Raw genomic sequence first — 12,158 nt, 5'->3', positions numbered from 1 at the left:
GATAGATATAGGTCTGTAACAGTTTGGGTCTAGGGTTTCCAATCTTCGGGGATCTCAGACGATACGAAAGAGAGGTTGAACAGGCTAGTAATAGGGGTTGTAACAATTGCGGCGGATAATTTTAGAAAGAGAGGGTCCAGATTTTGCAGCTCTTTCAGAACATCAGCAATCTGGATTTGGGTGAATGAGAAATGGGGGAGGCTTGGGCAAGTTGCTGTGGGGGGTGCAGGGCTGTTGAACGTGGTAGGGGTAGCCAGGTGGAAAGCATGGCCAACCGTAGAATAATGCTTATTGAAATTCTCAATTATCGTGGATTTATCGGTGGTGACAGTGGATCGTGGATTTATCGGTGGTGATATTTTAAAACAAATACTTTTACTCAAGTAGTATTTTACTGGGTGACTTTCACTTTTACTTGAGTAATTTTCTATTAAGATATCTTTACTTTTACTCAAGTATGACAATTGGGTACTTTTTCCACCACTGCAACCACATTGGAACAACGACTTAACCACAATGAACTGTCACTTTAACTTAGCTATTGGAACCATATGGATCAGATCATTATTCATACGGCTGACAGTACTATACAGTTGATATAAATTGCATATTGTTTCAGACAACTGTTGGAAGCATTGAAGTCAACATGGGCCAGCATCCCTGTACCACGCTTTAGACACCTTATAGAGACAAGCCCCGACCAATTGAGGCTGTCCTGAGGGCAAAAGGGGATGCAACTCAATATTAGGATGTTGCTCCTAATGTTTTGTACACAGAGTGTGTATTCTGTAGTAAATAAGAGTGTTTTCTTGTATATATACCAAGACTAATTCAGAACACAGCGACAGGGTCGTCTCCAGGGTCGCTGTTAGGCTCTGGAACTCCCTCTCTCCAGCCATCTGTGACCCCCTCCCCCCTCCTCTATTTATTCATGTTTTTGTTTCGTCTGATGTTGTTTTTTTGTTTTATTTTCACAAGTGACTTTGGGTCTTTGAAAAGCGCTATATAAGTCACATGTAAAATATTATTATTATTATTACTATTATTAGTATTATTACTACAATCAACACAGATATATAGACTGTGAGCCGTTACAGCCCTGAATCCATTTCACATCATCTACAGGAATGTATCCTAAATTAACAATGTCTCCCAATATCTGGGTTGCCAACAATCATGTTTACACGCTCATGTTGAGACAGTACTGTGAACACTATGTTAGCGTTCCTGACTGAAAAATCACAGCATGTGTTTGTTGCAGTTCAGTTAGATACTGCAATGGACAACAAGGGATTGTCTGAGATTCTGAGAAGAGAAGAAAGGAATCCACTAACCAGCTGAATACACATAGAAAGTGGCCCCTAATGAAGTGAGTTGATAAATTCAAAGATAGCTTTTTTGGACATTGGGTGAAGCCAGGAAGGGCTTAAGACCAGAACTTCACATTGGTTCATTACAGATGCCCATCTAATGGTAATGACTCACCCATATACACCCCTATATACACACACACCACTATTGGCAGACGGCTTCAGCCCATTGGCCAACAGAATTTAATCCCTTCAACCTATTGGCCAACAGTATTTAATCCCTTCACCCCATTGGCCAACAGTATTTAATCCCTTCACCCTTTTGGCCAATTTTTAATCCATTCAGCCTATAGGCCAACATAATTTAATCCCTTCAACGCATTGGCCAACAGTAATTAATCCCTTCAGCCTATTGGCCAACAGAATTTAATCCATTCAGCCTAATGGCCAACATAATTTAATCCATTCAGCCCATTGGCCAACAGTAATTAATCCCTCTTTTTCCAATGGAACATCTGAGACATGATTGAACTCTGTCTGACCGTTCCCCCAGCCCTCGCAAAGAAGCTAAGCACATTTGGCCACAACACACACACCTACACACACACACACCTACACACACACCTGCACACACACTAAGGCCTCTCTGTGAGGAAGGAGAACCCACCAGTTCTGCCCTCTCCCATAGCAACAATTCACCTGGTCATAATAATTACAGAAAGAAGAGTTACCATGCCAACAACTTAATTCCACAGAATGCTTTCTCAACCAATGGCCTGATAAACGTCTGTGCATGTAGAATTTGCATTCTATTTCTATGCATGTACTTGTATTTGTGAGAGGTATTGACATGTTGAATGCACCAAGCTGTCTGTCTAAACTACTGGCACACAGCTCGGACACCCATGCATACCTCACAAGACATGCCACGAGGTCTCTTCACAGTCCCCAAGTCCAGAACAGACTATGGGAGGCGCACAGTACTACATAGAGCCATTACTACATGGAACTCTATTTCACATCAGGTAACTAATGCAGTCACTTTAAACCATTCAGGAAGGCCATTCTACTTAAATTGGCTTCTCAGCTCTCTCTCTCTCTCTCTCTCTCTCTCTCTCTCTCTCTCTCTCTCTCTCTCTCTCTCTCTCTCTCTCTCTCTCTCTCTCATAGGATAAGCTACAGTATCCCTAGTGATTAGTCAGAACTGTTGAGTGTCTGCTGAGAAAGTAATACAGGGGGCAGAGAGAATCTGCAAACTCAGGCTAAGCTTGGCTTGGCCCATACAGGACGTCATCAGAATGACACAGCCAGGAGTAAAGTGCTGTTTGACTGTCTCAGTGACTCAGTTACTCTAAGTTCTAACACATGTAGTGGGTAGGAGTTTTAACAGTGTGGCTGTGTTGAGGGGTAATAACTCTGTCTGTGTCTTTTGAATGCAGTATGTGATTAATAATGTTTATGTGGTTCAGTGTTTGGTGCAGGGTGGTTAATAATGTTTATGTGGTTCAGTGTTTGGTGCAGGGTGGTTAATAATGTTTATGTGGTTCAGTGTTTGATGCAGGGTGGTTAATAATGTTTATGTGGTTCAGTGTTTGATGCAGGGTGGTTAATAGTGTTTATGTGGTTCAGTGTTTGGTGCAGGGTGGTTAATAATGTTTATGTGGTTCAGTGTTTGGTGCAGGGTGGTTAATAGTGTTTATGTGGTTCAGTGTTTGGTGCAGGGTGGTTAATAATGTTTATATGGTTCAGTGTTTGGTGCAGGGTGGTTAATAATGTTTATATGGTTCAGTGTTTGTTGCAGGGTGGTTAATAGTGTTTATGTGGTTCAGTGTTTGATGCAGGGTGGTTAATAATGTTTATGTGGTTCAGTGTTTGGTGCAGGGTGGTTAATAGTGTTTATCTGGTTCAGTGTTTGGTGCAGGGTGGTTAATAGTGTTTATATGGTTCAGTGTTTGATGCAGGGTGGTTAATAATGTTTATATGGTTCAGTGTTTGTTGCAGGGTGGTTAATAGTGTTTATCTGGTTCAGTGTTTGATGCAGGGTGGTTAATAATGTTTATGTGGTTCAGTGTTTGATGCCGGGTGGTTAATAGTGTTTATGTGGTTCAGTGTTTGGTGCAGGGTGGTTAATAGTGTTTATGTGGTTCAGTGTTTGGTGCAGGGTGGTTAATAGTGTTTGTCTGGTTCAGTGTTTGGTGCAGGGTGGTTAATAGTGTTTATGTGGTGCAGTGTTTGATGCAGGGTGGTTAATAGTGTTAATCTGGTTCAGTGTTTGGTGCAGGGTGGTTAATAGTGTTTATGTGGTTCAGTGTTTGGTGCAGGGTGGTTAATAATGTTTATGTGGTTCAGTGTTTGGTGCAGGGTGGTTAATAGTGTTTATGTGGTTCAGTGTTTGATGCAGGGTGGTTAATAGTGTTTATGTGGTTCAGTGTTTGATGCAGGGTGGTTAATAGTGTTTATGTGGTTCAGTGTTTGGTGCAGGGTGGTTAATAGTGTGTGTGTGTGTTTCACCACAGTGTTCAGCACAGTGTGGGCTGGGCCAGCAGATGCGAACAGTGCAGTGTCTCTCCTACACAGTCCAGCACTCCAGTGACTGTCGCGAGGCCCTCAGACCCCCCAACATGCAGCAGTGTGAGAGCAAGTGTGGCACCATGCCCATCGCCAACGAAGACGGTGGTCATTTTAAACATTTCCACTTTTTGACATAAAACAAGCTCTGAAAATAGTAAACAAATTAAGTTCTAAATCATTGACGTTTTATTTGAGCATTTTCTTCAAAAAACGTTTCACAGCTTGAGGGCTCCTTGAAGGCAAATGAACATAGCAAGTCATCATCGTTTTCATGAAAGATTTTTTTTATCCAGAGCCTTAACTTCTGGCGGAGCTAAATGCTTGTTCAGTCAGTCTTCTCGGGGACAGCCCCAGGCATGAGCGACATAAGCGGTCACTTTAAGACCCCCGGCAGCTAGGGGGCCCGGGACCAAATTATTATTTGTTCTTTTTTTTTATTAGGAACTCAGTCGGGGTCTCAACTTACTGTTAGAATACACAAGGTGAAGTTTCAAAATTTTATTGTGCATCAGAAATTTTGATCTTGTCATGTCAGTCCCTGACAGTCACTCAATTAGCCCATGTCAGAATTTTTTGGGGGGGTAAATTAGTGTAGCCAGCTATGTAAACTTGGTAATCATGGCTGAACTACCAACCGTGCATGAAGGGCACGTGCCCAGGGCCCTGGGTTTCAGGGAGCCCCCATTGATTGTGTTAGTCACTCTCACTCAGATATCATATTAACATGGCATAAGTCATGGCAGAATGTGTAGAATTGCAGGAAATTAGTAATAAAATTGCTAAATCTTGTTTCCACCTCATGTCAAAATGTGTAGAATTGCAGAAACTTGCTTTAAATTGCAACATTAAATCTCTCTTAGGGCCCCCAAAAGGCTGAATCTTCTGAACCCACTCCACTCACTAACTACTGTTAGTTGGTCTCTGGTTGTCAGTCATTAAAAGGTTGTATGTAATACATGTTCTGGACCTGAGGTCCAACAGTATTAGTATTTTCTCTGAGCCAAGTTAGCATACAGTACACCCATCCAGCATAGTTTCGCACTATCATCTTTCTGTTCCAAGATGGACATGAGGTTCACAGGGTCTGAGGGTCTTACATACTGTAAGTGATCCCTGTATTGTATTGTATTGTACTGTATTGTACTGTATTGTATGTGATGTTGGTTGAGCGTGACATGCATCTACTGTACGTGACCACTGTATAATACTGTGTTGAGCCGTATTGTCCTGTATAGTATTGTGTTGAGCCGTACTGTCCTGTATAGTACTGTACTGAGCCGTATTGTCCTGTATAGTACTGTATTGAGCCATATTGTGCTGTATAGTACTGTGTTGAGCCGTACTGTCCTGTATAGTACTGTACTGAGCCGTATTGTCCTGTATAGTACTGTATTGAGCAGTACTGTGCTGTATAGTACTGTATTGAGCAGTACTGTGCTGTATAGTACTGTGTTGAGCAGTACTGTGCTGTATAATACTGTATTGAGCAGTACTGGAACAGGGCTCCGGGCAGCCGAGCGGAAATGGAGGAAAACTCGCCTCCCTGCGGACCTGGCATCCTTTCACTCCCTCCTCTCTACATTCTCCTCTTCTGTCTCTGCTGCTAAAGCCAATTTCTACCACTCTAAATTCCAAGCATCTGCCTCTAACCCTAGGAAGCTCTTTGCCACCTTCTCCTCCCTCCTGAATCCTCCTCCCCCTCCTCCCCCCTCCTCCCTCTCTGCTGATGACTTCGTCAACCATTTTGAAAAGAAGGTCGACGACATCCGATCCTCGTTTGCTAAGTCAAACGACACCGCTGGTTCTGCTCACACTGCCCTACCCTGTGCTTTGACCTCTTTCTCCCCTCTCTCTCCAGATGAAATCTCGCGTCTTGTGACGGCCGGCCGCCCAACAACCTGCCCGCTTGACCCTATCCCCTCCTCTCTTCTCCAGACCATTTCCGGAGACCTTCTCCCTTACCTCACCTCGCTCATCAACTCATCCTTGACCGCTGGCTACGTCCCTTCCGTCTTCAAGAGAGCGAGAGTTGCACCCCTTCTGAAAAAACCTACACTCGATCCCTCCGATGTCAACAACTACAGACCAGTATCCCTTCTTTCTTTTCTCTCCAAAACTCTTGAACGTGCCGTCCTTGGCCAGCTCTCCTGCTATCTCTCTCAGAATGACCTTCTTGATCCAAATCAGTCAGGTTTCAAGACTAGTCATTCAACTGAGACTGCTCTTCTCTGTGTCACGGAGGCGCTCCGCACTGCTAAAGCTAACTCTCTCTCCTCTGCTCTCATCCTTCTAGACCTATCGGCTGCCTTTGATACTGTGAACCATCAGATCCTCCTCTCCACCCTCTCCGAGCTGGGCATCTCCGGCGCGGCCCACGCTTGGATTGCGTCCTACCTGACAGGTCGCTCCTACCAGGTGGCGTGGCGAGAATCTGTCTCCGCACCACGTGCTCTCACCACTGGTGTCCCCCAGGGCTCTGTTCTAGGCCCTCTCCTATTCTCGCTATACACCAAGTCACTTGGCTCTGTCATATCCTCACATGGTCTCTCCTATCATTGCTATGCAGACGACACACAATTAATCTTCTCCTTTCCCCCCTCTGATAACCAGGTGGTGAATCGCATCTCTGCATGTCTGGCAGACATATCAGTGTGGATGACGGATCACCACCTCAAGCTGAACCTCGGCAAGACGGAGCTGCTCTTCCTCCCGGGGAAGGACTGCCCGTTCCATGATCTCGCCATCACGGTTGACAACTCCATTGTGTCCTCCTCCCAGAGTGCTAAGAACCTTGGCGTGATCCTGGACAACACCCTGTCGTTCTCAACTAACATCAAGGCGGTGACCCGTTCCTGTAGGTTCATGCTCTACAACATTCGCAGAGTACGACCCTGCCTCACGCAGGAAGCGGCGCAGGTCCTAATCCAGGCACTTGTCATCTCCCGTCTGGATTACTGCAACTCGCTGTTGGCTGGGCTCCCTGCCTGTGCCATTAAACCCCTACAACTCATCCAGAACGCCGCAGCCCGTCTGGTGTTCAACTTTCCCAAGTTCTCTCACGTCACCCCGCTCCTCCGCTCTCTCCACTGGCTTCCAGTTGAAGCTCGCATCCGCTACAAGACCATGGTGCTTGCCTACGGAGCTGTGAGGGGAACGGCACCTCCGTACCTTCAGGCTCTGATCAGGCCCTACACCCAAACAAGGGCACTGCGTTCATCCACCTCTGGCCTGCTCGCCTCCCTACCTCTGAGGAAGTACAGTTCCCGCTCAGCCCAGTCAAAACTGTTCGCTGCTCTGGCACCCCAATGGTGGAACAAACTCCCTCACGACGCCAGGTCAGCGGAGTCAATCACCACCTTCCGGAGACACCTGAAACCCCACCTCTTTAAGGAATACCTAGGATAGGATAAAGTAATCCTTCTACCCCCCCCCCCCCCCTTTAAAAGAGTTAGATGCACTATTGTAAAGTGGTTGTTCCACTGGATATCATAAGGTGAATGCACCAATTTGTAAGTCGCTCTGGATAAGAGCGTCTGCTAAATGACTTAAATGTAAATGTAAATGTACTGTGCTGTATAGTACTGTATTGAGCAGTACTGTGCTGTATAGTACTGTATTGAGCAGTACTGTGCTGTATAGTACTGTATGTGATGTGAGTGTCTTACTGTACGTACTCTGGGGGGCAGAGTTCAGTGTTGCAGGACCTCTGGTTCCCTGGAGGTTTGCTTTCTGCTTCACAGTAGCTGTTCTGCACCACAGAGTTATCATCCAGACGCTTACACACCACTCCCTGCTTCTGGGAACCTAGCAGGCAAGGGAGTACAAACACAACACCCAGTTAATATCCAACCTCTTACTGTGTGATGCACTGCTTCCCGAGAACCCTGACAGAGAAGTAGTCTGGGACATCCCTGACCTTGGAGCAAAGTAGGCAAATGCATTCAAAGATGGCAGAAGTAAGCCGCCTGCCTCAAGAGTCTAACAGAGAAGAGGAGCAAAAACCCACACAACAGCCATGTCCCTGATCAACTACTGATTCCTGAACATATAAGAAAATTCAGTACCGAAATCACTGTGTTATTCTCCTGCACGTGACCCAGAGTGCAGTGTGTCCTGTGTGTCTGTGTTTGGGTGGAGAAGTAAGGTATGGTTTCAGTCTATAGTAGAAGCAGACGTGTAAATGCCTGGTGCCTTGCAGGATATCTTGGCAAATCACTTTTACAGAGCTGCAACTCTTTACTTTGGCAGCTGGAGTCTGATGGCTACCATATCGCTGTCACCCAACCCTCTGTGTGTGTGTGTGTGTGTGTGTGTGTGTGTGTGTGTGTGTGTGTGTGTGTGTGTGTGTGTGTGTGTGTGTGTGTGTGTGTGTGTGTGTGTGTGTGTGTGTGTGTGTGGCCTCTCTAAGGGGTCTAAATGGGACATATCCTACACCATACTGGTCTGACCGGTGTAACGAGATATGCATGTGTGTGTATGGTAACAGAGAGAGAGTGTGTGTCTGCCTGCTTGCCTGAGTGTCTGTCTGTGAACGTGTGTACATGTGAAGGTATTAGTATAGTGAGACAAACACCAATAGTACAGCTGACATATGGATTGGTGGTAGAGAATCATGCTTGGAGAGGGTAGGGAAACTGAAGTGGCCAGGACGGATGTCAGAAGAGCTTGTATTAGCACACAAATGCATTAAATGAAACTTTCTGATTAAGAGTGTCAGCTAAATTCACCGGCTATATGATTCAAGGCCCACATCCAAAATGTAAGGATCTGTTGTGTTGAGTTTGATACGGTGTAAAACATTGCTTTGTAGAAGTCCTGAAATCGAGAATGTAATCTACATTACAATACAAAGGTATACACATCTACATGGCATCTGGAGCTCTTTGCTTTGGTCCAGCATAGATCTCTTTTCTCAAAAACTATCTTTTTAAAAACGTTTTTACTTCTCTGTGTGTTTTTTTTGTTGCTAGAATATTGCAGGCATTTAGTGGACATTCTTGAGAGGAACAGTATTTATTGTTTCATAAAAGCCCATTGCTTTTGGGGGTAAAATGATTTGGTTTAGTCATTGTTGAGGCAGTGGTGGACATTTCTCTGTGGTTTCAGAGTTAGGAGGTTTCAGTATGCAGTAGGACAAGGGTTTTGGAGCAGCAGTCATCTGTGTAGTTTGGCTTGTCTCTCTCTCACCACAGCCACTGTATCTCTGGCAAGTCAGACTGCATGCTAGCTAGCCATGGTTAACCAGAAGACATTCAAAGCAGCTCATTCATAGAAATTACACCATATTCTTGTGCTTGGCTTAAATATGTAAAACACATATTCGTTTTTTCTTAAAAGCGAAATCTCCATTTAGAAAGCAATAACGTTATGATCCTACACACCCATGTCAAAGTATCATACTGGGTTAGCCCCAAATTATTCTCCACTATTTCCAGAAGTATTGGTTGGTCAGGATTGGAAAGACACAATGTATCTCATGTTGGAGAAAGATACTATTATCTAAACGAAAATGATAAATGGCCTCCCGAGTTGAGCAGTGGTCTAAGGCCCTGCATCGCAGTGCTTAAGGTGTCACTACAGCCCCAGGTTCGATCCCAGGCTGTGTCACAGGTGGCCGTGAACGGGAAACCCATGAGTTTGGCCCAGTGCCAGTGCCGTCCGTCACTCCTTGTGATGGGCTGGGCGCCTGCAAGCTGACTCCGGTCGCCAGTTGTATGGTGTTTCCTCCGACACATTGGTGCGGCTGGCTTCCGGGTTAAGCGAGCAGTGTGTCAAGAAGCTGTGCGGCTTGGCAGGGTCGTGTTTCGGGGGACGCATCGCTCTCGACCTTTGCCTCTCCCATACAGCAATGGGACAAGACTGTAACTACCAAATGGGAAGAAATTGAAAATAATTCAATAATAATAATATATAACTGAAAAACAGCCCCAGCCTGTAACCATATTCTAAAGAAAGATAACATCTTTGTATTGTATTGTCACATACACCGGATAGGTGCAGTGAAATGTGTTGTTTTACAGCATCAGCCATAGTAGTAAGGCGCCCATGAGTTACAGTTGAAGTCGGAGGTTTACCTTATACATTTCACAATTTTTCACAATTCCTGACATTTAATCCGAGTAAAAATTCCCTGTCTTAGGTCAGTTAGGATCACCACTTTATTTGAAGAATGTGAAATGTCAGAATAATAGTAGAGAGAAATATTTATTTCAGCTTTTATTTCTTTCATCACATTCCCAGTGGGTCAGAAGTTTACATACACTCAATTAGTATTTGGTAGCATTGCCTATACATTGTTTAACTGGGGTCAAACGTTTCGGGTAGCCTTCCACAAGCTTCCCACAATAAGTTGGGGGAATTTTGGCCCATTCCTCCTGACAGAGCTGGTGTAACTGAGTCAGGTTTGTAGGCCTCCTTGCTTGCACAAGCTTTTTCAGTTCTGCCCACAAATGTTCTATAGGACTGAGGTCAGGGCTTTGTGATGGCCACTCCAATACCTTGACTTTGTTGTCCTTAAGCCATTTTGCCACAACTTTGGAAGTATGCTTGGGGTCATTGTTCATTTGGAAGACCCATTTGCGAGCAAGCTTTAACTTCCTGACTGATGTCTTGAGATATTGTTTCAATATATCCACATAATTTTCCAACCTCAGGATGCCATCTATTTTGTGAAGTGCACCAGTCCCTCCTGCAGCAAAGCACCCCCACAACATGATGCTGCCACCCCCGTGCTTCACGGTTGGGATGGTGTTCTTCGGCTTGCAAGCCTCCCCCTTTTTCCTCCAAACATAACGATGGTCATTATGGCCAAACTGTTCTAATTTTGTTTCATCAGACCAGAGGACATTTCTCCAAAAAGTACGATCTTTGTCCCCATGTGCAGTTGCAAACCGTAGTCGGCCTTTTTTATGGCGTTTTTGGAGAAGTGGCTTCTTCCTTGCTGAGCGGCCTTTCAGGTTATGTTGATATAGGACTTGTTTTACTATGGATATAGATACTTTGTACCAGTTTCCTCCAGCATCTTCACAAGGTCCTTTTCTGTTGTTCCGGGATTGATTTGCACCTTTCCCACCAAAGTACATTTATCTCTAGGAGACAGAACGCGTCTCCTTCCTGAGCGGTATGATGGCTACATGGTCCCATGGTGTTCATACTTGCGTACTATTGTTTGTACAGATGAACGTGGTACCTTCATGCGTTTGGAAATTGCTCCCAAGGATGAACCAGACTTGTGGAGGTCTACAATTTTTTTTCTGAGGTCTTGGCTGATTACTTTTGATTTTCCCATGATGTCAAGCAAAGAGGCACAGAGTTTGAAGGTAGGCCTTGAAATACATCCACAGGTACACCTCCAATTGACTCAAATGATGTCAATTAGCCTATCAGAAGCTTCTAAAGCCATGACATTCTTTTCTGGAATTTTCCAAGCTGTTTAAAGGCACAGTTAACTTAGTGTATGTAAACTTCTAACCCACTGGAATTATGATACAGTGAATTATAAGTGAAATAATCTGTCTGTAAACAATCATTGGAAAAATTACTTGTGTCATTCACAAAGTAGATGTCCTAACCGACTTGCCAAAACTATAGTTTGTTAACAAGAAATTTGTGGAGTGGTTTAAAAACAAGTTTTAATGACACCAACCTAAGTGTATGTAAACTTCTGACTTCAACTGTAAGTGCCTTGCTCACGGGCACATCGCAAGATTTTTCACCTTCTCAGGTATTCAAACCACCTTTTGGTTACTGGCCCAACGCTCTAACCACTAGGCTACCTGCCGCCCTATTCCATTAACAGATAGCTAGAACAGCACTGTTAATAGGGAAAGGGGGATACCTAGTCAGTGGTACAACTGAATGTCTTCAACTGAAATGTGTCTTCTCTGAATCAGAGAGGTGCAAGGGCCTGCCTTAATCGACATCCACGTCATCGGCGCCCGGGGAACAGTGGGTTAACTGCCTTGCTCAGGGGCAGAACAACAGATTTTTACCTTGTCAGTTCGGGGATTCGATCCAGCAACCTTTAGGTTACTGGCCCAACGCTCTAACTAATAAGCAATAGACGTCTAACACCTAAATGAATGCTCCCCAGAGTCTCCATATTTCCAGTGATGTGTTCAGTAGGCACAATCATGAGCGTAGCCAAACTGTTTCGCAACAGAAAGCAGAAATCCGCTTCTTTACTGAAGTAGTACCTCAAGTACCTCCCAGTTTCAAAATGATTTACCCTGTTTGGTGGCTACTGAACAGGACCCAGGACAGATACATTCACTGAGT

General features: G+C 44.7%; 1 protein-coding gene across 3 annotated transcripts in view; it reads right to left on the bottom strand.

Moving 5' to 3' along the window:
• Window positions 1-12,158, bottom strand: part of adamts6 (ADAM metallopeptidase with thrombospondin type 1 motif, 6) — a 136,017-nt gene that overhangs the window by 16,416 nt on the left and 107,443 nt on the right. For all 3 annotated transcript variants that reach the window (XM_071338982.1, XM_071338992.1, XM_071338998.1), the window contains exon 21: window positions 7,556-7,685. In XM_071338982.1, coding sequence (XP_071195083.1) covers window positions 7,556-7,685 — 130 coding nt within the window. The remainder of the gene's footprint in view (window positions 1-7,555; window positions 7,686-12,158) is intronic.

This window comes from Salvelinus alpinus, chromosome 1 (genome assembly GCF_045679555.1).
Source record: "Salvelinus alpinus chromosome 1, SLU_Salpinus.1, whole genome shotgun sequence".
Taxonomy (NCBI): Eukaryota; Metazoa; Chordata; class Actinopteri; order Salmoniformes; family Salmonidae; genus Salvelinus; species Salvelinus alpinus.
Note: the sequence above shows the minus strand (reverse complement) of the source record. Positions and strands in the feature narration are given on the sequence as shown.